We start from the raw sequence: 24,668 nt of genomic DNA on the forward strand, positions 1-24,668 counted from the left end.
CATGGTTCAACCCCAGAGAAACTTTACTACAATCGGGAGAGAAACAGAACAATAATGAGGAACGTCTTATTTGTGTAACAACTTTCTCCACAAAAAGTAATATGGTGAAGAAAACTATCAACAAATATTGGAATCTGATATCTGAGGATCTCAATACCGAGTGCCTGCCTCTTCACGCATTCAAAAAGGCAAGGAACATTCGAGACCACGTGGTGCGCTCTTTCCTCACGACCCCGGATGAACCATCTATTGCAACCATGTGGAATTTTCCTCCCATTGTGGGACATTACAGATGTGGTTCTTGTAAAGCCTGTCCAGCGACGATTCAGACCAAGATCTTCACCCACAAACAACATCAAGTTCCACTCAAGTCACACACCAACTGTAATTCCACCAATGTGGTATACTGCATAATATGCCCCTGTGACCTGATATATGTGGGACAGACACAACAACGAGCTAAAGTACGCTTCCTGCAGCATTGCAGCCGCGTTAGGTGTAAGGTCGTAGGTGCCCCTTTGGTTGACCACTGTAATGCAAACAATCACCTCCCGGAAAGCCTGAAGTGGACAATTTTGGAACAGGTCAGATTAGGCCCAAGGGGTGGTAGCATAGAACCCGTCCTTAATGTAAGGGAGATAAAATGGATTCGTTTTTTTGACTCAGTAACTATGGGTTTGAATGAATCTGAGAGTAGTTTTGCGCAAATGGCCATTCTGTGAACTACGTCCATGTCCCACACATTGGTGGGTGTCTATATCTATCTGGGACCCTTCACACTCATTGCTCTCTGAATATCTTCTCATTAATCCCAAAGTATTTTTGAGTGTCTCTGATGACCTATGAGCGTTTGACTACCATGTTTGGCAGGTCCGCGCCTGTACTTTACCACCAAAATGTATGTTACTGGACATAATGAGCTATTTTGCAATATATGATTGCCTTCATGATAAATTTGGAAAATGAGTGTATGACTACCATGAGTTTCTCTGATATATGATTGCCTTCATGATAAATTTGGAAAATGAGTGTATGACTACCATGCCTTTACAGTGCCTTTACAGTGGTAATAGGGAATGTACGTCATTGGACATATTGTGACATTCCTCATTGAGTCTCCCTTTGGGATAATGTGCGCCTGACCGCCATGTTTGGCAGGTTCGCGCCGGCATGTCTTCAAATTGGTCTCTACAATGTAACTCTTCCTGTATTCAAAAGTCAAACTGATTCACTTGTGGGTAATCGGGCAAGCGTTTTTGACCGCATTGTTAGCAGGTCCACGCAACCCATGATGAGCCCGCATGTTTTGAACAATTGTTCCCTCAAACGTCGTAATTTTTCCAATCCCTGTTTTTTCGATATGCTGACACAATCTGCTAAAAAAACCATTTGGGAGTCTTTCCTTCCCACACCCTACACTGGATGCTAATATGTAACCTAGCAACGCGCCTGAGTCTTTCCTCTAGGAGGTTAGTTAGCTACCCTGGTTACCAAGGAAGCACTTCCTGGTTCCAGGTATACGCGGAGAGACGCCGGCTGCCTGGCTCCGCTTTGATCCCCTCGGGTGAGTTTTTTGAGAAGTAGCAGCGGTTCCTTTTTAGAATCGAGCCACCCGATTGCTCCTAACGCCTCTTCTCATAATTTGGTGTCTTTCAGATGGCTGTCGGGTGTTCCTGATTAATTTATTGAACGCACCGATACGACGAATAAATTACCCTAACTAGGAGACGCGCTGAGACGCCAGCCCGCCTGCTCCCTTTTTGAAACATTTTCGCAATCCCCTCGGGTGAGTGTCAGATCAATGACGGTGTCCGCCAGTCATCCCGATAATAATATCTCCCTTCCCGATGACTGATACTCCCTTTTAATCGGTGTCTTTCAGACGAATGCCTTGTGAATTTTTTGAGAATATTGAACACATCCAGGCACGACGGCAAGATCGGACGATCTACACCTTAGTGTTTATTAATTAAGGTAGGCCTTCTATGCCACTGCCCTCCACATTTTTTGTTTAACGGATTACCCAACTAGGGTTGGTGTTATTATAATATTCCTTCATTACGTTTTCCAGACACCATACCAATCAGGACAAGGCACCGCCAGGAGACGGAACACGCCTTACCGGGCTGGCCGTTTTTCTACCTGTTCCGTCAGGTAATTAAATAGTCCCATGGGTGTTATTCCCAGCTTGTCCTTAGTATAACGACCCTCCTTTTAATACTTTTAATACTTTTCTTACTTCCAAACTTTGTCCAAACGGGCCTCCGTTTTTTCTAGATTAACTATGTCGGGACTCTTCAAGACCGCTTTAAGTAATGAGCGTTTATTTCTAATTTTGTGCCTAGGAATCAGCCCCACCTTACCCTTCACCCCCCCCTCACGTCCTGATGAAGACCCGCGAGTAAGGATCCACTGTCCTACACCTTTGGGTCGAAACGTAGACCATCATCTACTATCAAGAACTCCTAAACCCCAGATTGATGATAATAATCATTACGGGAGTCTCTTTCTCATGCAAAATGTTCTGTTTAACATGTGTTTCCTCTTGACCTCCTACATGTGGATCAATGATAATTATGGTTTTACTTATGGATTCTTGCTTAATGATTTTTTGATTAGTGATGTATAACTAATTGAAACACACTCCCCTCCCTTGCACTCTTTCCCTCCCTTCTGTGGGCGCACTTGAATTTTGTGTACTATACCATTGATTTCTCAATCATTGAATGTCTTTTGGTGCAGTGAAAATAAAAACACTTAGCACCATCATTTGTTTTGATTCTATTTAAATAATTAGGTGAAAGTAAATAATTATTTTTGTGCTTGGTCTGGGACCCCTCCATATACCTCAAACACCTCGCAGGACAGGCGTCCAAGGGTGAGCCAGATTGGAGCCGAGACAGTAGCTCCAGCGACGTTCCACAGGACATCGGCGGAAAGACCGATAGTGTAGGTCTGGGCTCTGCCTCTAAGGAAGGTTCCAGGCTCCATGTACGACCTAAATCGTCCGCATCCGTGGCAGAATCCACGGGGAGGAAAGAATCTTGAATGGTTTAATTATATTAATTATTAATAGAGGGCGTGGGCTCAATAGTTTTTTGCTATTTATTTAAGATTGAACTGGCTCGTTTCAGCTCGAGTGCAAGGAGTTAAAAAAACAGGTGCACTCGAGCAGCTGATTTAAATTGAGTGACGCAAGGGCTCTCAAAGGCATTACAGGCACTGAGAGCCCACGCTGGCGGAAACGACAATTGGTGTGTGCGAGGGCTCTCAATGTTGTACATGGGCAGCGGGAGCCCATGCAGACGAATTACAAGACTGGCTCCCTCCTTTACAAAGGGAAAAATGACATTAGTAACGCGACAAACGATGGCCGCCGCCCATTTTTTTTAAGTATTAGAAATTGAGCTCACGTACCCTCGCGCCTGTATCGATGGTTTCAATATCTTGCACAGTAGTTTCTAGATGAATTTTCCTTCTCGGGCCACCGTAAAAACGTCTGGTGATGCAGTGGCCATTTTAGATCTGTTTGATAGTAGGGAATTGAATTAAATACAGACAGCCATCTTTTGGGCATGTAAAAGTGGCTGTAACACAGATTTGTCTTGTCAGTTACTCTTGAGCTCACAAGTGCAGCCTGGTTTTAATGTTTCACTCGTGTTTGAGTTTGAGAGGAGCATTTTTTGTAGCAGATACGATTAAGACAGGAGGAGAGATGGAGACGACTTCCACTGACATCAGTGGGCAGGGTAGTCAAATATAACATGATCACACTTCCAAAGTTGCTATACATGTTACAAAACTAGAGTAAGATACCAGAGACAATTTTTACAACACTGAATAGTGAATTGTGTACGCTTCTATGGAACGGATCACACCCAAGAGTGGCATTGCAGACTTTACAACACAGTCAGTACAACGGGGGCCATGCACTACCAGACGTACAAGCATACTACAGGGAGGCCCACCTAATAGTCCTTAATGAATAGGGACACGCTGCAGGAGATCACCCCACATACACATTGGAACGGCTCCAATTTAGAAACCATACCTACCTACATTACCTATATGGAGGCAAGGGCGTTAGCCAACTGCTGCCAGCCACCCAGAGAGTAATAGAAGCCTGGAAAGGGGCAGAAAGGCAAATGAAGTGGGATGCAAACATTTCGAAGAAGACTCCCCTGTGAGAAGGGACATGGCTACGGGAAATTAATAAACTTCAGGGCTTCATACAATGGGACACAATTGGAATCTCCAAATTGGGAGATCTCCTAGAGGGAGGCACCCTTGCCTCCTTTGATACGTTACAAGCCACATACCAAGTTCATAACAATCAGCGCTATGCATACTTCAGACTGAAACATGCATGGAGGGCAGAGGGAATTGAAGTGGCAAGTATTCCAGAATTTGCCCCTCTTGCAGGCAGGCTCCTACAAGGAGAGATCTCAAATCAAGCCATATCCTGGACATATAAAACACTATTAAATATTATTCCACATAACTTAGGGCCTCTTCGAGCTAAATGGGAGGACACCACAGGGCCACTGGAAGATATAGACTGAGAGGCGGCCTTAATGCACCCAAGAGAGGTGGCTATAAAGCAGATATTCCGGCTAATAACAATTTAAGATCCTACATAGGGTCTACTACGATAGAGCATGGCTGCACACCATCAGAAAAGCAGACACACCCAATTGCCTGCGATGTAAAGCCCCCAGGACACATACATACTTACATACACTGTGGGAATGTAGCCACATTAGAGAATACTGGTCACGGATACTGGGGAAATTGAACGCACTACTTAACGCACAACTCGAATTAGACCCCCAATATATATGTGGATACTGGGGGAATGGAACGCAATACTCAATGCACAACTCGAATTAGACCCCTGATATATGTTGTTGGGCATCTCAATGAAATAGACCAGCCACATAGCAAACTCCTGTTATGCAACCTGGGGGTTAGTAGTGGCTAAAAGGGACATAGCCCGGCACTGGGGAGTTCCAACTCTCCCCTCTCTTACAGAGTAGACAGCCAGCAGGGATATGTATATGCAGGGGCGGTGGGTGACATTTGAAAGTGGTGGGGCGCAAAGTGATTTGCATACAGCACCATAGCGAAGGGTGGTTCGGGGGTGGGGGGGTTACCCCCCCAAGAAAATTTTTAAAAAGTAAAGAAGAAAAATCGTGCATTTTCAAGCAAATTTGAGAAAGCAGGAAGGTTAATAAAGCATTTGTGAACGTGCAGTTATTACATTAATAGATGGCATTACATAGGTATCTGCTTATTCAGTATAACCACAGAGCTTCATACATTCCGTCCTATTACGCTCAGGTGCTGAATTCAGACTATAAGACTTTCATGAAAATCTCAGCTCTAAGAGTAGAAGAAGTTGCACAGCAGTTGGGAAACAGCCTTCACAAAGCATTGGTGACGGACAAGTGCTGACACGCCAACTGCATTTTCCTGAACAGTGAATCATTGTATCAGTCATTGCAGAACCAAAGCCAATTTGTTTAGGAGAAAGGTGAGAAAAAGTGGTATGGCCAGTTTGTTTGTTTGTTTGTTTGGGTGTTACCTGAAAACAGAAACTCTTTAGTGATCATCTGGCGTAGTGTATGGCCAACCCTCTGCAACTGACTGGCAAAGTGTGGGTTGCGGACAGACGAGGCTGTGCATAGGTGGATGATGGTGAAGAACTGGGTCTCAAGTGAAGTCCCTGTGATATTTGAGCAGAATGGCAAATGAAGCCAGGAGGGCAGCTATTCAAGACGTGTGCAGTGGGCCTTTAAGTGTTCTACCTGTAAACTACAGTCAGTAGTTAGCTGTGATTATGTTAATTGGCAACGTGTAGCTTATGATCTCTTAAATGCAGAAAAAGTTTCCTGGGAGGAGTTGGCAGGATAGGGATTATCAGAAGCCTAAAGGGAAACCACCTTCTATTGCACCTCCCTCATGATTTATGGACAACTGTATTTGGGTGTGAGCAGCTACTACAGCTTTGCAGATTTGCAACCAAGGAAAGAGGCTGGTTTCTGTCATGTGGATGAAATTAGGGTGTGACCTTCATTGGTACATAATGGTTATGAGAGAGCAGTAATTCAGAGGCAAGAGTAAGTCCAAATCTATGCGTCTATTCAGCTAGTAGGCTTCTTACGTGGTCCACTATCATGGTAAGAATCATTCAATATGTTCAATAATCTGAAGAACAACAAATCCAACACCTCACCTGGAATATAGCTCCAACTATCCAGCGATACTTTGAATTCAGATCTGCATAGTTCAGTAGAAGTGCGCTTGGTGAGCTGGATGCCCCCCATTGGATTTTAACCTTTCAATTCTAAATTGTATTTTAAAAACATGTCCCATATACGGAGAAGCAGACATTTTTTATTATGAGATAACCAGTTGGTGGGTGTATTAAAATGAATGACTTGCAATAGGAGAGGGTGTGCAGGCCAGACACCAGAGAGAATAGGGCAGATCACAAACTTGTGCTTTTAACCACAACCTAGGTCCTTGGCAAAGTTATGTGGTAAGTCTCGGTCTCTCGGCACTCAACTCCAAAGAGAGACTACATCTGCTTCGGTTTGGTCCCTCATCTGTGCTAAGAAAGTGGCATGACCTTCCACTAATTCAATTGAAGCCCCAGTAGCAATTGGTGCCCTTTTAAGCAAGCCTCAGGAGGAGTAAACAGGTAGGAAACCGGAAGTACTCCATAGTCAACTAGAGGTGGTGGTCACTTCCTGCTTTGCTGATAAACATGCCAGTATTTTGCCCGCAAATAGAGAACTCTGAGTGATGCCTATGAAAGAGACAGAGAGAGTTTTTTGTCTGTGTGCGTGTGTCTACCTGTCTGTGTGTGGGCCTGTCGATCAAATGGCTGCCAGGTGTACCATGCTACATCCATTCTATATATTTCACTACCTTTCTAGCCATTATCAGCAGTGTCCTGATAGGTGGGCAACGGAATGAGTGACATCTATTAATACCAATCAACACGGTCACACTTTGTATCCTTCCCGTCTAGGTCAATCAGATTGTTTCCATGAGGTTAGGCAGCACATGAGCCCGGAGTCTAATGATTGTTTGTTTTCCCCAATAAATGCCGGGTTTAGGAGCCTTTAATTTAATTCTAAAAAAATGTAAAAGGAAAGGAATCCGAAGGCTAAGGCTGTGTGGAAAAGTGAGCCTCAAATGGTGCCTCCCTGGTCCGCATAACTGTAGTCAACAAGTACAGATGTGCTTACAAACTTTGATTTTATGGTAATAAGTTTCAAAGCTAGGGACGGTGAAAAGGCAAACTACCCATTTAATTAAGAAATCAGAGAGGCAGAGTCAACATGATGAAGGCTGTTTATGCACGTGCTTCACCGCTCACTATCTCGAAAACTCTCCCCTTATTCAGCATCGACAAACTTCTATGTTCTAACAACGCCATAACCTACAGAGCACAGGATCTTTGACTTTGATATATCTAAGCACCCTGCTCGCACACGAACTGCACATGTACCCACTGGCACCCGCAATGCACTGGCTATCTATGCTGTACCTGCTGTCCCTTGCACTGGCACCCAGTGGCACACTCGGTCAGACGGTCACCTGCGCTCACCCGCAGCATCATGCTCCCGGCGATGGCACATGAGGGGCTCTCGAGTCTCGCCGCCGTCTGCTTCTCCTCCTGCCCGGGGTCGCGCCACTCTGCCCCCACCCACGCCGCGCCCCCCTAGCCAATCCTGGTGCTGCATGCAGCGCCAGGATTGGCTGGTCCACTGCGCAACATCCATTATTGGATGCGCGGTGGACCAGCCAATCCTGGCGCTGCATGCAGCACCAGGATTGGCTAGGGGGGCACACTGTGTACTCGCCCTGGGCAGCCTTTGTAAACCTGGCCCGGCTGAAGCCGCACCCCCTTCTCTAAGCCTAAAGTGTTATTCGCGCAACGCGCATGCGCGGGCAAGTGTCTGCCCGGAATTCTCATGCGCAGCTGCAGCAGACCAGCAGACCAGCAGCCCATGCCCCCCCCCACCCCCTGCTCACTCTGGACCGCACCAATTACCAGGCATCGACATGATCATCTGATCGCCTGTACCTCCCGCGCTGCGCTGGCTATGTCGCTACGCTAATTTGAAGAATTAGTGTGTTATGTTTATTAATAGCTTAGCTGCAGTGCCACGGTGCGTCCAGGGCTTAGTGGGGCTACGCCCCTACGCCCAAATGGACGCACCGCGGCTGTGTATATGGTGGCAGAAAGAGTGACCTATAAAGCAAGAGTCTGCCCTCAAAAGTTTAAAAAGATTTGGTCCCCGTGGATCACTTATTATGGGCTGGATGCTGGAAATGAAGATGATGCAACAGAGACAGTAGATTGGGGCCCAAGGAGAGGCAGAAATCAGGTCCCCCCTCCCCCTTTTGTTCAGACCCTTCCTGACCCGCCTTCAAGCAAAGGTCCCTATCCTCATTGATGGAACTGTTATTCTACCTAAACAGAATGTGTTAATATCTGGTGTAATGCTAAGCACTGCTCTGCACAACTCGTGCATCCATGCACTATGTTGTTGTAACAAAATCAATAAAAACAGTTACAAAACAGACAGGAGGAAAATTATACTAGGTGATTGTTTTCCAGGGAATATGGAGGAGAAAAGAGCTATTGAAGGTAAAGTCGAGGGCAGAGTTCATGAATGTGTTGATAAGACAGTCTCTGTGTTAGCTACACAGTTGGGGAAAAAGCTGTATGACTGCATTGATAAGCTGGAAAGTAGCTTTAGGAAAAAGATGGATGAGGAACAATTTTGGCCAATAGAGGAGGTGTTATGTGATGCCAGGATGAGTGGAAGTGGTAGAAAAGCTACTCAAAAGAGGAAACCTCTGTCTAAGGAGAAGGTCACAAAAAAGAAAGGAGCCTTTAATCAGGAAGGAAAATACAGGTCAACTCAAAAGGAGTTGGGTGGTAAGGATATAAAGGCCGCTCAAAGAGATCACAGAGCTATCATCTGTGATGAAACCCCCAGCAGTGTGGCTACCCTAATTTCGTGCTCTTCTGATTTTAATACCTCGGAGGATGAGGAAATAGAGAAGAAGAGAGTAAGAAAGAAGAGAGAAAGAAACTTTGGAACAAGTTAAAGACCCTTTGGGCTATTTAATGTTTGACCCTAACACTATTCAGCACCCACTTTCTCCTGAATGAGTCCCCAAAAAACTTGTAGCTGAGTATGTAGAATTCTGGATAAGGAGAGAAATGCTAAAAGAAGTTCGAACTAGAGTCCGTTCCGAGTTTCTGAGACTTTCTCTAGCCAATAAGGTGGCTTACACACCCGAATTAGATGCAAACATTATCGCATTTCTTAATAAATTGGGTAGGGACCCAAGATGAGGGCTCGATACAGGTTTGAAGGGCTGTCGGGACACATCGCAGATGTTTTCGGGCCCCTAACTAAAATATTTGACCTTTGTGCAGAGGCTTATCTCCAGGAAAGTGCTGTAAATGTCCTAGAAATGAGGCAATGGGTGCAGAGAGCAGTCAGTTTATTGGGGAATGCTAACGCCTCCCTGTGTTCAGAACGTGGGAATAGCCTGCTCATGACAGTTGACCCAAAACTGGCGGCCTTGGCAGGGAAAGACGCGGATCAGAAGGCGAAGGGTCTCCTTTTTGGTGAGCAGTTTGTGGGAGAAATGGCTCCATATGCAGGGGCCTTTAACTCCATACAAAAATTACAAAAAGATATTAGGAAGGTTTTTGGAACGGACGGGAGAATGCTGTGTCGATTCCCCGGCCGAGGTTTTGGAATTACACAGAGTTTATTTTCACGTTGATATAGACCCAGTGGCTACCAATCTTCTGGAAACTTTTCACCAAGTTTCTACACACAGAGGCAGAGAGGAAGAGGACGTTTTAGAGGAGATAGAAGAACAAGACAGTAGGGTATGTTTGGGAAGCCACTATTTGTCTATGCAGGAAAAACTGGGTGGCAGACTCGCCCATTTTTTAGACAGATGGAAAGAGATAACTTCCGATACTTCCTTGGGTGTTACAAATTGTCAGTGGTTATCAGATCGATTTTGTGGAAAATCCAGTCCAGGTAAGACGGCTGACACCTCTGAAGCAATACTATACCAGATTGGAATTCAAGACAGTTGAAGGATTTCAGCGACTGGAGATTGAACAGGGAAGTGTGCTTGTCAATAAACATACTTTGGGGTCCACTGGTGATAGACCTGTTTGCAAACAGAATGATTTTACAGATTTTACAGTTGGAGACCAGATCCATGGGCGCAAGCAGTAGATGCCTTTCTGCAAGACTGAAGGAATTTAAGGAGTTACGCATTCCCTCCTTTTGCATTGATTCAGAGACTGTTATTGGAAGTGAAAAGGCAATTAGCAGAATAGTGTTGGTACCACCCTTTTGGTAATCCCAAGTATGGTATCCAGATGTTATGGAGATGTTGATTGCCGACCCAGTACTTCTTCCGAATACCCCAAATTTGTTAACAAGCTCTTCAGGGGACAATCACAATTTGGTTATGCAGGGACATTTAAGGTTGATGGCTTGGCTGTTTTTGAGAGCGTCTGGCAGGTGTCAGGGCTATCGTAGGCTTCAAAATTCATTAAGGAGTCATGGGCTCCAAGAACATCAAAGGTGTACAGGGTTATCTGGGGAAAGGAGTTTGGATCCCGTGTCAGCACCTGTGGTAGAAGTAGTGAATTATTTGACAGACGTTTTCCTTGAAGGAAAATCCTATAGTACTGTTAATATTGGCAGGTCGGCGATATCAGGAGGGCATGAATTAATAGATAGCTTACCTATGGGTTAACATGATGTGGTGAAAAGGTTATTGAGAAGTTTAAGAATTAAGGTCTCCCCCGGGACCAAAGTATTCGTCCATGTGGAAGTGAACCTTGTACTTAGAGAGATGGCTAGTTGGAGTGACAATGAATTCTTGGATCTAAGGAAACATTCTTTAAAGTTGGTTATATTGCTGGTTCTAGCATCTTTTAGGAGGGTTTCAGATGTCAGAGCACTTGATATTTCGGGACGTAGTTTTGCACCAGAAGGGGTTTGCTTCTATATCAGAAGGAGAACTAAAACTATGTCTAGAACAATATTTTATCCAAATCTTGACAAACTGTGTGTAGTGAGATGCTTGCGTGAGTATGAAAGAAGAACTGAGAGTTTGAAATGCACTAAAAATTCTCAATTGATAATTTCTTTCAGGATCCCACATGAGGCTGTGCCACTCCTACTTTGACTCGTTGGGTCAAAGAAGTCATGGGAAGAGCAAGAATATGTCTAAGTTTTTGCTTCATTCTACTAGAGGGGCTATGGCATCAAAACCGTTTTTATTAGGAGGAGGGCTAACTGGGATTTTAGCTGCAACTGATTGGTCATCGTATTCAGTATTCATAAAATTCTATTTTAATCCTGTGGTTTGTCTGTCCAGTGAGGAATATTATGGCGAGGCTTTAAACAGGCATAATATTGGCCTCTGTGCCTTGCCATAAAATTCAGATTTTCCACAGCTAGAATGGGTAGAAAAGCAAGATTTTATTACAGACACGGAGGCTGATATTATCCCTCCCTTTGGATTCCCACCCTATACTATATTTTTATGGATTCTTTTCAGGAGGAGACTACAAGAAATGAAATGGATTAATAGGAGAAAAAATGAACTGTCGAGGATGTTTGCAGCAAAAGAAGGAAGATGGCCAACACACAGGGGACTAAATAGACATTTGAATGTTAATAGATTACTATTTCAGTTCTGCGCATTGTTTTGTAGTTGCTGCTGTGAGTTGCAATTAAAGAGATATGCATAATATCAGCTTCCATGTCTTAATTAAAATCATGATCTAGCTGTGGAAAATCAGAATTTTCCTTAATTACTGATCCAGGCTTGGTTGAGGTAGCTAGGGTGTTATAATTTTCATATAGTTCCTGCATTACTTTCAATACCAGTTGGATGCTCACAGGGGAGTTCAACTTTGGCCTAACAGCTAGAGTGATCGACTTCGACGCTGGGTGACCGTGTTCGAGACTCGGCAGGGATGCTCAACATCCTGTGGTTCTGGGCAAATCACTTAATCTCCCAGTGACTAACAAAATGAATGTGTCCTGTAAAACAACTGGTTCTCACGTATAGCGCTCAGATAACTTCGGGTCGAGTTCGCACTATATAAAACTCCCCCCAAAAAACTTTGTGACGCATGTACCCCAAGGTTGTTCTATGACTCTTTTTCTTGTGAACAATTTAATTATGCTCCCTTAAAGGCATTTGGTTGTAAAGTTCCTGCTTTGGGTCCCAACCACATCTCGTTACTTCTGTATACAAATAGCGCCATTTTATGTGCTTAGATAGTGAAAGAACTCTAGCATTTTTATCTCGGTTGGCAAAATTCAGTTTTGAATCAAACATTGCGTACTAAAATCAAATTTCTTTGTTGTTGGTTAAAAAGCTTAAAATAGTTCAATAGATGCAATATAGTCTCACTGATGGGTACAGAATTCAAGTATTTGGGAATTAGGTGTGCACATTTTCGTCTGTCTTGACTGTTTCCAATGCTAAGTGCCTGAGTAGGTCTCGCTTTAGTGTAACACTTTGGAGATAGCCTATTTGCAATTGTTTGTAATTAAAATCAAATTATTTAAATCACTACTCTGTCTACTAAGTCACTCCCACCTTGCTTTTCCATGAAGAATTACAAATATGTAGCATTGCTCACTGTGCTCACCTTAAGACTTTGCTTTGCTGGATAGCTGGTTATGGCTTTGGACCAATCCATATAGGTCTGTTTTCAGAGACTCTACGAGTGATCGCCATGCCAGAAGGGGGTTGATGTTTCTTTTCATGTATAAACACAAAATGGCTAGGTTTCCGTTTAGGTCTTGCTGGTACATGGCCTTCCCTGCCCTGGACGGGCAGGGAGGGCCATATACGGGCAACCTTCTCAAGAGTCTTAGGTATTGTGAATTTGCCCAGAAATGTAACCTGGAACATATTTACTTGATCCACAGAAGCCTTAATCACCTTGTTAACAAAAGTGCAAGGGGCTGCGAACCTTACTTTGACAACTTGTACCCCCCCCACATCAGGTAACTTTATGTCAAATTTAGATTCAGGGTTGTACCAGTTGGTGATGAGACAAGGAAATGAAACCAGTGCCATTGCCGCATTTGTTGTCTGTTTGCACACCAACGATGTGACTGAAATAAGAATGCACTTTCTAGTTTTGTCCTATAGATGAACATCCAGTAGGCAGTCAGTCAATAAAACTTTATTCTGTTTTTTTACAACCATAAAAGTATACAATAAGCAGCATATTATTCAATAAAAAAAGCAAGTCAGAATCATAGAATATATAGTACACCTTCTTAGGCTTGTAATTCATATATCTTTAAAATGGAAGATAAAAGACATCTTAAAATTTGTTAAAACCAACTATTCCATTTTTAAGGCACATAGTCCTTCAAATATGTCTCACACAATACTTCTATCCATTAATGACTCATTCTCCTTGAAACTTAAAAGATCTAAATTTCATCAGTACTCTTTACATTTAAGGAACTCTTTAACTTTTTTTTATATATTTCCCAACGGCACAGTCTATATCTAAACAAATGGCACAGGCTATATCTGAACATCCAGTAAAAGAAGGCTTTTTCCTCTGTCCAGGCTCTTTAACAAAGTCATGCAACTTGTGCTGTCCTCTTGTGCTATTTAACAGATATTTTATGTTTTTTCTTTTCTACTACCAGGTTTTTAACTTCTGCTTGGCAGATCTGTTCAAAGTTATTAAAGCTATAGGGATGCTGAATCTACTTACAGGTGCTTAGTGGACACTGCATGTAATGTTGGTCTTATTGTTATTTTTATGACTTTACTTGTTTGTAAAATCATTGTAAACTTTGTTCGATGTCTTATGGTTTACCAAAACTAATGTCAACATATCCGTGGATGATTGGATTTTTCATCCAAATAAATCAATTTTATCACTCAACATTCTGGCTCACAAGCCTCCACTACATTTTACAGGGACTCAGATTGACTCTAAGGACTCAACCACACCCAAAGCTATCCACCCTTACCAATATAAACCTTACACTGGAAGGCAGGGAAAACAGGTATTTTATTCAGCAAATCACATAAACCATCCTCTGATCAGCATTTGATTATTATTGCACATCAGTCAAAGAAGACATTATCACTGTCAGTTGCCCAAAGACACCATACACTACTCCTTGTGAAAACTTCACACTATACATTACATTAAACAGCAACCAATACTCATCTCTCACTAACGCACAATCAGGATAAACTCATACATTTTATGTTCACATCTTGCATATTGTCCCATCCTAAACCTAGTATCAATCCATGGTCATCCGATTATGTCCTGAACCCATGTAAGACAAATTAACTCCAGTACACCCCCCCCCCCCCAACAAACACTCCCATATCCAAGAGGAGACAGCCTCCCACCCTCACAACTATATTCCAGCATTACTACATCAATTTAAAAATGTATCCAAATGTTTCGCGGTTTATCAACAAAGATATATAACATTACATAATAGTGTCATTGGTGCAGTCAATTTACAAACAGTACAATTTCTCTCAAACCATGGAACTGTATTCCCCACCTGTCTGCTCAGCTAATACCCCAACAGGTTGCCCCGTTACATCCTTCACCGTGAGTTATCAGTTGGGGCATATGCTATTTCCAGAATTTGTTCCCCCAAAGTCGCCATGTCTTCTGCCGCATGCTCGTCCCTGCCGGTGCACTTAATGTGCTGATCATCCACCAGTGCCCACTCCAGAAAGTTTCACCTCCAAGCCGAGATCTCTGGTCGCTGGGGTGCCCACAAACTGATAGCGATCTGGTGTCTCACCAGTACCACCCCTAGAGCACCCATTGAGGCTGACATTTTTGGTATCTTATTCCCTGTGGGAGTGCTCCCAGTAGACCCAGTTTAACCGTTTATGGCAATAAAACCCATGTTATGTGTGACAAAGTACCCACCACTCCAGTCCAAAAGCCTGTCAGCTGCTCACAGTCCCAGCTCATATGAAGAAACCCTGCTGAGGACTGACCGCATTTTCCACAACTGGAAGAAGAGCCGGGTAGATTTTGGAGAGCTTGAGAGGGGTCAAATAGGTCTGATGCAAGTAGTTAAATTGTGTAAGTTAAAATCGGACCTGCTTACAGTCTCTACGCCACTTTGAGCCAGTCATTGCCTCCCCACAGTCTGCACTTCATCTCTCTCTTGCACAAGATGTGTGTTTCCCCGATCCATAAGCAGAGCCACACGAATGTGTGGCGAGGTGCCTGCAGGCTACCAAGTCGCCCAGTCTTTGTAATACCTCATGCTCCCTTGGATCGTTTGTAAATGTGGTCTAGACAACCTGGGCCATGTGTACCAGTCAGGCGTACTGCAAGAATTGACCTGGACCAATCCCAGATGGTTTTTGGGCTTTGTTGAGTGTGACAAAACTTTTATTGGCATAGAGGTCTCCCACCCTCTTGCATCCTCCCTCCAGCCATCGCTCAAACGACGTATCTCATAGTAGGACAGAAAATGGTCTAAGTATCCAAAGGGAAAGTTCTCGGTGTACAGTAGGGAATCGTGAACCATATTCTTCATCGCAGGAACCTCCTGAAGTGTATATAGATCATAGGTTCCCACCAGAAGGGTCTTTTCCCAATTTAGTTCTTCATCTTACCAATGCACTGTATGCTGGAGTTGCTATGCCGCATAGTATAGATAGGGTCCAGCAGTCCAAGATCAACACTCTGAAAAGGGAGCTTAAGAATGGCTGATTTGACCCGACTTCTACCACCCACCAAAACTAAGCGTGCCCTGTTCGTGTGCAACCCCAAGAGTGCAGCATATTTGCTCAGTTCCTTCAACAGCAATGGGACCATACTTTATGGGTTCTCAAGCTAGGTCAGAGCATCATCAGCATACAGGGACACCACGTATGGACTTCCACCCTGGTGGACCACACACAGACCAAGTGTGGTGCGGGTCACGCTCGCCAAAGGCTCCATTGCTAACTCAAATATTATAGGGTACAGAGGACAACCCTGGATTGTGCCCTATCCCAGGGATCTGAGAATGTCGCCCATATGAACCCATACAGTCAGACGCAAGTATAAAGAGTCTCATCCATTTTATGTACTTAGGGCTAAAACCCATGTGCTGTTTAACTGCCCACAAGTAAAACCACCCCACCGTCTGTAACACCCTTTCTATATCCAGGGATGCCACTGTGTAGCTGTCTGTGGATGAGGTGAGCATGTGTGTGATGTGCGCTATAGATCATGCATGATACTTCATCCCAGGATAAACCCGGTTTGGTCTGGATGTATGAGCGTTCGGACCTCTCCCAACAACCTGCTGACATTGCTACACTAAACTGACATTAACCTCACTCGACCTTTGACCAACCTTGTTATTCAAACAATTCAACAGTGCCATTAGGCAAACTTTCAATGTCTACCACCCACTTTCAGCTCCACTTTTCCAGTGCCGCCAAAAATGGATAACCAAGCATCAGGACTCAAAGCTAAACTTAGAGTTTTCCTCTGCAAATGGCACAAAGATAAGACTACCCAAACCCGAACCAATGCATACAAGGTTTAAGCAAACTGGTCAGTGCACTCATCAGCACCAAATCTTCATACATGCAAACCCTCATCCCCTCTCACAACCCCACCATCACAATTAGCATGCAACATCAACACCAGACTCTCTCCCCATGCCCACCCATCAATACGACTCAATGAACATTATATCAGCCTTTACGAAGTCATAGTTAAGGCAAGTAAAACCTACAACCAAGCCGTCTGCCAGTTTGTCAAATGTCTGACCTTTCCCCTTTTTAGAAAGCTCTGAAGACTTCACCGTTGTGTTCTGATTTGTACTAATAATTCATCTATCACTGCTTATTGCGGTTTCTGCACTACCAGTCCCATAATGATTAGCATAATTGAGACTTGTTCAGTTCCATATTTTCTGTAAGACTCTCTCCTACCTATGTGGCTATATTCACATGTGAAATATTTAAATATGCGACTGTAGCATCTGTGATTTACAGCAGTTCAAATGATTAAAGTGCAGCATGAGTTTTTCTTTTTGTTATAGTTACATACGTTTGTACATCCAGTCCCAGAAACCTGGATTATTGCTATTTGTAAGATGACTGCTTATAAGCTGTGAGTTTCTTCATGTAATTGTACCCAAAGTAAATTTGTAGATATATATCTCACTTGCATGCAGTTAGTTAAGTGAGCCTGGTGTGCCCACGGTGGTTCCGATGTGAGTTTAAGGTATTGCTGTCCCAGGCTGAGCCAGATCTTTCCGATCCGCTGATTTCCACATGACTAGTATTGTGAAATGTCCTGGAGTTCTTTTCATTAATACACATGCTTTCTCTGTTTTGTTTTAGAAGCCTGCAATTCCCCACTATCAGCTTGATTTGAAGTGGCCTAAAAATTCTGAACTCTTCAGTGGACAACCTTTTGGTGTTGCTGTTGACCCACTTCTTAGCCTGGTATATGTTGCCCAAGTAAGTAGTAGAATATTTACATCTTTAATTTCATGTGCCAGTACTTTCTTTGTGTCTTTACAGGGCATGGCTACTGTTTGGAACAACTCATATTTTTTCATATTTTATGTTATTGGCATTTATGTGGTGCATGTTAATCAGATCTTTACTCTTCATAAAATATGTATAGGGATGGTAGATTGTCTTGGTTATTGATTAATCCAGGGACCAAAACTGTAGATAAATCACTTTCAAATCTCTGCATATTCAAAACTCATGGATGAGCATTTGTCACCACTGTAGTATATTCATCCTCCAATGTGGTCTTACTTTGTCAGCGATTTCTGTGATAGTTTGGCGGTGGGAAAAGGGGGCAAGATACTATAAGTCACTGTACTTCAAGAATAAAAGGATATCCTGTAGTTCGTGTGTCTCACCAAACCTAGTCTGCAGGTCTGGGATTAGCACTTCCATGTGCCCCACAAAGGGACCTGAATTTCAAATGGTGCTAAAAGGCATAGGACAACAATTTCTTGTGCCATAAAGTCCAGCTCTCCAAAGTTTCTGTTTTCGTTTGCTTGACCAAAAATGATTCTTGATGTGTCAGGGGCTCCTAGGGAATTTTTCAATGGAGTCAGGCTTGGCCAGAGAAATCCTGCTCCACCATTTACAATCCCAGGTGCCTAGAGGTGCTTTCGGTTCCCCTAGGGTAGGCAGATTTGTGGCAAATGCCATGATTGGTCCACCAAGGAGGTAGAAAGATTGTACTCCGTGGATAGTGGGCTGTGGTCAGATACTCAGAAGTGCTGCCCCCTCCATTTGTTTTACCTTTTCCATGCTAATGACAAGGTGAACTCGTCATGAGGCACACTGGAGCTGTGCTCATGACAAGGTCAACTCGTCATGTATAATGGGGAACATAAATCTGTAGCGCAGGAGGGGAAAACCCCACAATAAACACCTGTGTCTTTTGGTGCCTTCTGCTGTCCTGGGGTGAGCAGATTCATGGTAAAGCCCTGATCTACTCCCCATTAAGCATTAAATCTGTCAGTGCCCACAAGGTTGTGTTCTGATGCCAGGCGATATAAACCCTCCAATCAGCTCCCCACCAGAGGAAGAAAGACTGTACATGGCCAGGATAGGGTGGTGCTGACAGATATCAGTTAGGACCAGTCCCCACCCAATTCATTTTATTTTAAAAATCTGGTGTCTAGTGGGCTTCCCGCTCCCCTGCGGTGGCCAAATTAGGGTAAACCCGCGAGTCCTTCAGGGGAGGGTGTATTTTTTAAAGAAAAGTTTGACATTTAGAATGCATTCTGGGTAAGAAAAAGTAGTGAGATTCATGCAAGCCACACTATGCTGCTCTTGAATGGTGACTAGTTTTCCAGAAATGTCTAGGTTTTTGTTTGTTTCCCTTTGAATTCCGAGGCTCAAATACTGTACCTACCCACACACCAAAAATTCAGTCTAAATTGCAAGGTATCATCTTTATTTTTCTAATGTATGATTTATTCTTCTCTTTTTCCAGGCAGTAACCCTGCCAATTCAAGTGGAGTACTGTATATTATCTGGAAAAGATTGGGGCTGCTGGGTAGTTGAACTTTAGTTTTTTCCTGAAGATTGCACATTTTTCCATTTCAGAAATATGATGAAATTCTAATTTGTGAAACAAAGTTTGACAATTGCAGGGCAATCTGGATAAAAAAAAAAAGTTAGTAGCATCTACACAAATAATGCATCATCAACTCTTACGGGCCTATTGTTCTCCGAAATGTCTGGGGTTGGTAGATTTCTATGAGTGCCCACGTATACTGAGGCTAAATATGCCCCTAACATAGAAGTCTGTCTTGTCCAAACATCATTTCCTCTCTTCTTATTGTTATGTTTTTTCACCTTTGTTTTCTTGTTCGAAAGCCCTGCCCCCTCAGGTGGCTTCCAGTTGTCTGTGCAAAAAAGAAGCACATTTTGGGAAAAACGCCTCCAGAATACGGAATGGTACAAAAAAACCCTAGCCATGAATTCAGATACTTGGGTACATGTTTTAATTAGTATACATTTCATTATGAAGTGGTTTAAGATCAATACAAATAAGCTGTAGTTTGAATGATTGCTCTGCGTATCGAATATTTTGGACAACCTACAAGTACTCTATATCTCTGGCAAGAAGAGTCTGCCCAAAGTAAACCTTTTATAGATCAGCCTTTACAGAAAAAACTTACAGATGAAAACCTTCTTGCTAATTTCTCTTTGTTCCTAATAACTTTCACTATTTTGTTTATTTCAATGATTAGTTTCTGTGGGAAAACTTTAGTGATCCACTGATTCTCACTTGCTTTATTTAAATTGTTGTTTAGTTTTTCCAAATATGTAGCTTTGTAGCTTTTTGGGTTTACTAATGGGTTCATCACCTCTCTCCTTACAAATTTCAAGTTGGGAGAAGCTACACAATGACGAAATTATGAGCAACATTTAGAAAATTAGAAAAACAGTGGTAAAAAAACAAAAACAAATCCCACCCTGCTGATTCTGATAGCTGGGAAAAAGTAGCACAACAAACAGTTTGCTGATACCGTTTTTAGAAAAAAACTCACAGTTTCTCACACAATACTTTTTTCTAATTAAATACAATATTTTCCCATATGTTTGCCTTTTTTCACTGGCCCCTTCAGGGAAAACGACAAACTCTTGGTACCTTTAAAAACATTACACGGTGAAAAAAAGTAGTCTGTGAATGATATGGAAAGTAAATGTTATGAAGGCATAAGCTAGAACTGCCCCAAATGTCAAGAAAGGGTTCAGCCTGAGGAAGGTGGGGTGTTAACCATCAGTACTTAAAGGGGCAATTCTAAATGGGAAAAGTTTACTTGTTGCAGTTTGTACTTTACAAGACTGCAGCGGTGGCCTTCTGTTCAGCACCTTACTCCCATCTGTATAACTCCTGGAGCATGGACCGTGGCCATATATAAGTGTAGCAGCACATACCCAGCACATGTCCTGTGGGAACTGTCTGGTGGATAAGGCATACCGTGAAATATTCCTATTCCTAGGACATTAACATTGACCCTGCCCCCTGGTGTGGCCTTACACCTTGCCCTGTATAAAAAAATCCTGATTATAGTACTTTTAAGAAACAGTCAGTGGCTGTGATATCTGGGTGCTGTGCAAACGAGATGACCCCTGGTAATGCTCTGCCCATAGTGTCCTTGTACACTAGAATGCAGGCTGGGTTCAAGGCATTGCCCGTGGTCACCGTCTGTACACAGTACCAATATCTAGAATAGTCTGTGAACACAAATGGCCTTAGCTCATGCCCTTTAAGCAATACCCACAAGGCACAGTCAGTGATAAATATATGGCCAAAATAGGTTTTACGGAGGGAGTAAATATAATATCTTTCAATTCTTTCTTCATTTGATTGAGTACGCATTTTTCATGTTACGTTTTCATGTTATGAAATTACCACTCCTTTTGAGATCCAGCTGCTGTAATGTTTTTAAATTATGTTATAAGGTGTTTCTGATTTAGTCCTTATTTAAATGTATTATCTTTTCTTGTTTTTAGAGAGGGGAGAACGTATCCAAGGTCCTTGTGTTCACAGAAGATGGTCTTTTCTTGGGTGCTTGGAACACCTCAACAATTGAAATGCCTCATGGCATATTTGCAGCCAACAATGTCACTCACCAGTCAGTGTGGATAACAGATGTTGGGAAAGGTAATGCCTTGTAAATACCTTCTTAACATGCAAAACAGTGTCTTTGAAATACCTTTAACTGCCACTTTGCTGAATGAATGAAATGTCTGTTTAAATGTGCAGTTGGTGAAAATTGCGTTTTCACCAACTGCACATTTTAAATAGACATTTGGTGCCATTATGGTGCCGGACGTTGCTGCCTGGTGGCGCTGCTGAGTACTGAATAAGCATATAGATCTCTGAGTAACACATGATATCATAGATTGCTTCAGAAATCGGAAAACATTGATGCTGGAGATGTAGGTATTCTGTACATTGTAGAAACATGTGCCAGTTGTCTTCTGAATCAATTCTATAGATATTAAAGATCTGCATGAAGATGTGGGTCCAAGGTTTCTCTCTAAAATACCATATTCTCACTCTTACGGAGGCATTTTGAGTATGTGAAACAGTACTCCAGTACTACTAATTCACATGGTACTGAATGAAATTCACCAGTTTGCTGGTGGAAATTTCCACACATGTCTGTCCTGTATCTTGGGCACATTTCACAGAGACCAATTAACAAATATTTACTTATGTTGTGCTCCTGAAAGCCATGAATAAGCAAGAGTACTGCAAATGCGAAACTCAGTTACAATTGACTAAAGTTACACTCACATATACTACTGTATTACTACAGCCCATACAGGCTCGAATCTATTTCAGCGAAACCTTGGAAAAGTCCCCACTGCACATGGCCACTTCTAGGTACTGCAAGAGAATCACATGCAAATCCGTGGAAGTAGGGGTTAAAACTACCAGCACAAAGTCCATCTCCTGTAAAAAAATAAAGAAAACAAAATGTAATTTATGGGTGCAGAGATTTACACATGTAAATGTACCTTTGTGATTTTAGCCTAGATGTAAGTCATTGAACTCATGAAATACAGGAGTAAGCCAGAAGTGATGCAAGAGTAAGTCATTTCAACTCATAGCCAAATGTTTCGGAATCCCTGTTTTTAGGTTTCGACCTGGCGAAAAGCTGCGCAAGCAGCGATTCGCGCAGGCGAAATCTTATGTCTTAGACTGTGTGGCTAGGAATCCGCCCCTCTGTTCCATTGGCTAGCTCCATAAATGGAGGCTAGCCATTGGAACAGAGATCTGTCCGTCAATTGCGGAGCAGATTCGGGGGCGTTCCGGCCATTTTTACTCATCCTGCCCCTTTTGTCACGTCAGTGCGGCGGTGGGCGGGGTTTATTTTTGTGTTCGTCGAGGTTTCTTTTCGTCATTCCGCGGCCGACCGCCGTCGGAGGAAGTCCAGGTGAGTGCTTTCCGTGTGTTCCCGCACCCCCCTCCCGCTGTCCGTCTTCCCGTTCCTGGCCCCCCCGCTGTTCGTGTCCCCGTTCCCGCCCCCCTCCCGCTGTCCGTGTGCCTGCCCGCCCCCCTCCCGCTGTCCGTGTGCCTGCCCGCCTCCTCCCGCTGTCCGTGTGCCTCCCGCTGTCCGTGTGCCTCCCATTTTATGTTAAGTCTCAAGTACTGCTGTTTGCCTGTGTGTGTCAGCTATTCCTACGTATGTGTCTTATGGTATTCCCAGCTTCTATGCCACATATTACTCATCGACTCATGATTGCATGTGGCTGTGCCAGGGGTTTGCAGTGACTCAAACCATGCCCTACACATGTCTCTGCCTTAGAGATAGGTACAAATGAAGCCTAAAAATATAAATGATGCACGAAGGACTTGATTATCAGCCTATTTAGGCACGTCTTCCCGTTCCTGCCCCCCCCGCTGTTCGTGTCCCCGTTCCCGCCCCCCTCCCGCTGTCCGTGTGCCTGCCCGCCCCCCTCCCGCTGTCCGTGTGTATGTACGGGAGTATGTGACTGCTCCAGAGTGTGTGTGTGTGTGTGTGTATGTGACTGCTCCAGAGTGTGTGTGTGTATGTGACTGCTCCAGAGTGTGTGTGTGTATGTGACTGCTCCAGTGTGTGTGTGTGTGTGACTGCTCCAGTGTGTGCGTGTGTGACTGCTCCAGTGGGTGTGTGTATGTGACTGCTCTGGTTGTGTGTGTGTGGGGGGCTCTGGGTGTGTGTGGGGGGCTCTGGGTGTGGCTGGCTGGCTCTGGGTGTGTGTGGCTGGCTCTGGGTATGTGTGGCTGGCTCTGGGTGTGTGTGGCTGGCTCTGGGTGTGTGTGTGTGGCTCTGGGTGTGTGTGTGGATGGTAGTAATTGCTGTCTGCTGAGCTCGTCCGTAGGGCACAATAGTTCTCACATTTGCGAGAGATTAAGCTATTGGCAATGTAAATGACAATGCCATTTATTTATCTGTTTTCAAAACCAACATATAAATACAAATCTTGTCATTTACAATGCCAATAGCTCTAACTTCTCCAACGGCGAAACCGTTGCATTGTAAATGCTTGTTAAAGATTGTCAAAGAACTGTCCCAAACTAATTTTTGGAGAAGATAATCCTACGTGAGAACCCATCTGCCATAACTTCAGTGTTAAAATTATCAATGTTCAGGCTTTGAATTTTAAACAAGGATGAATGTCTGCAAACTGTATTTCATGTCAGAGCCATCCCCTAAGCAGTTATTGTTCCACTGCTGATTAGAAATACTCTGTGTTGGAATATCAGCTGCTTTGTTACACCTTGGCTGCACTACAGAAGCCTATGTCCCCACAATCACTAGAGGTGTCGAGCGAGAATTGAGCAACAGCATGGGGTTTGTTTTTGGCTTCTTTGGCAATTTGTGTATGGATTTTGTACCCTCTTTTTTAACTCTGAGTAGATGTAGAGATGTATGATAGGGACATCTTGAGAGAAGCGCAAGGTGGACTTCTGCTCAAAAAGTGAGGTGAAAGGATCTGGATATTCATGTTAGTCGTTGTTTTGTAGTTCAATTGAATTCTGCTTTATTCCTTTTTACATTTGCTTTAAATAAAAGCAAACACGATTTGCAAGACATTTACAATAACTATACACTTAAGTACAATTTCTGTATTTAAATGGCATGCACCTAAAATTCTTTTTAAACTATTATTAGTAAACCACTGGCTTATTTCCTTTTGAGAGGTACATTAAGCGCAATGCTGTAGCAGATATTTTGCATTCGGAGTTCAAATAAATTTTTCGTAATTAGCAAATCTTTAGGGTCTTATAGTGGGGCAGATTAAAATCATGACTCATTTTGCTGCATAAACTACGTATATGATTTGTCGTTGAGCTTTTCTTCCGGTAGTCCAGGTTCATTTCAAGAAAAAGCTCCACTGCAGGAATCTGTAAAACTGTATACCATTGATTAAACTTATCAGGCTTTGACTTGGGTTGTTCAGTAGTTCATGTCCGTTCACCGGCGGAACTTTCTTTTTTTTTTTTAAATATATTTTTATTTTCCAAATTATACACACTTTCACTTTATACATTTCCACGTGAATATTTCATA

General features: G+C 43.2%; 1 protein-coding gene across 1 annotated transcript in view; it reads left to right on the forward strand.

Annotated features, from left to right (window-relative positions):
- Positions 1 to 24,668, forward strand: part of NHLRC3 (NHL repeat containing 3) — a 139,435-nt gene that overhangs the window by 19,674 nt on the left and 95,093 nt on the right. The window contains exons 2-3 of the mRNA XM_078657242.1: positions 17,455 to 17,574; positions 21,115 to 21,265. Coding sequence (XP_078513368.1) covers positions 17,455 to 17,574; positions 21,115 to 21,265 — 271 coding nt within the window. The remainder of the gene's footprint in view (positions 1 to 17,454; positions 17,575 to 21,114; positions 21,266 to 24,668) is intronic.

Source organism: Lissotriton helveticus, chromosome 8 (genome assembly GCF_964261635.1).
Source record: "Lissotriton helveticus chromosome 8, aLisHel1.1, whole genome shotgun sequence".
Classification (NCBI taxonomy): domain Eukaryota; kingdom Metazoa; phylum Chordata; class Amphibia; order Caudata; family Salamandridae; genus Lissotriton; species Lissotriton helveticus.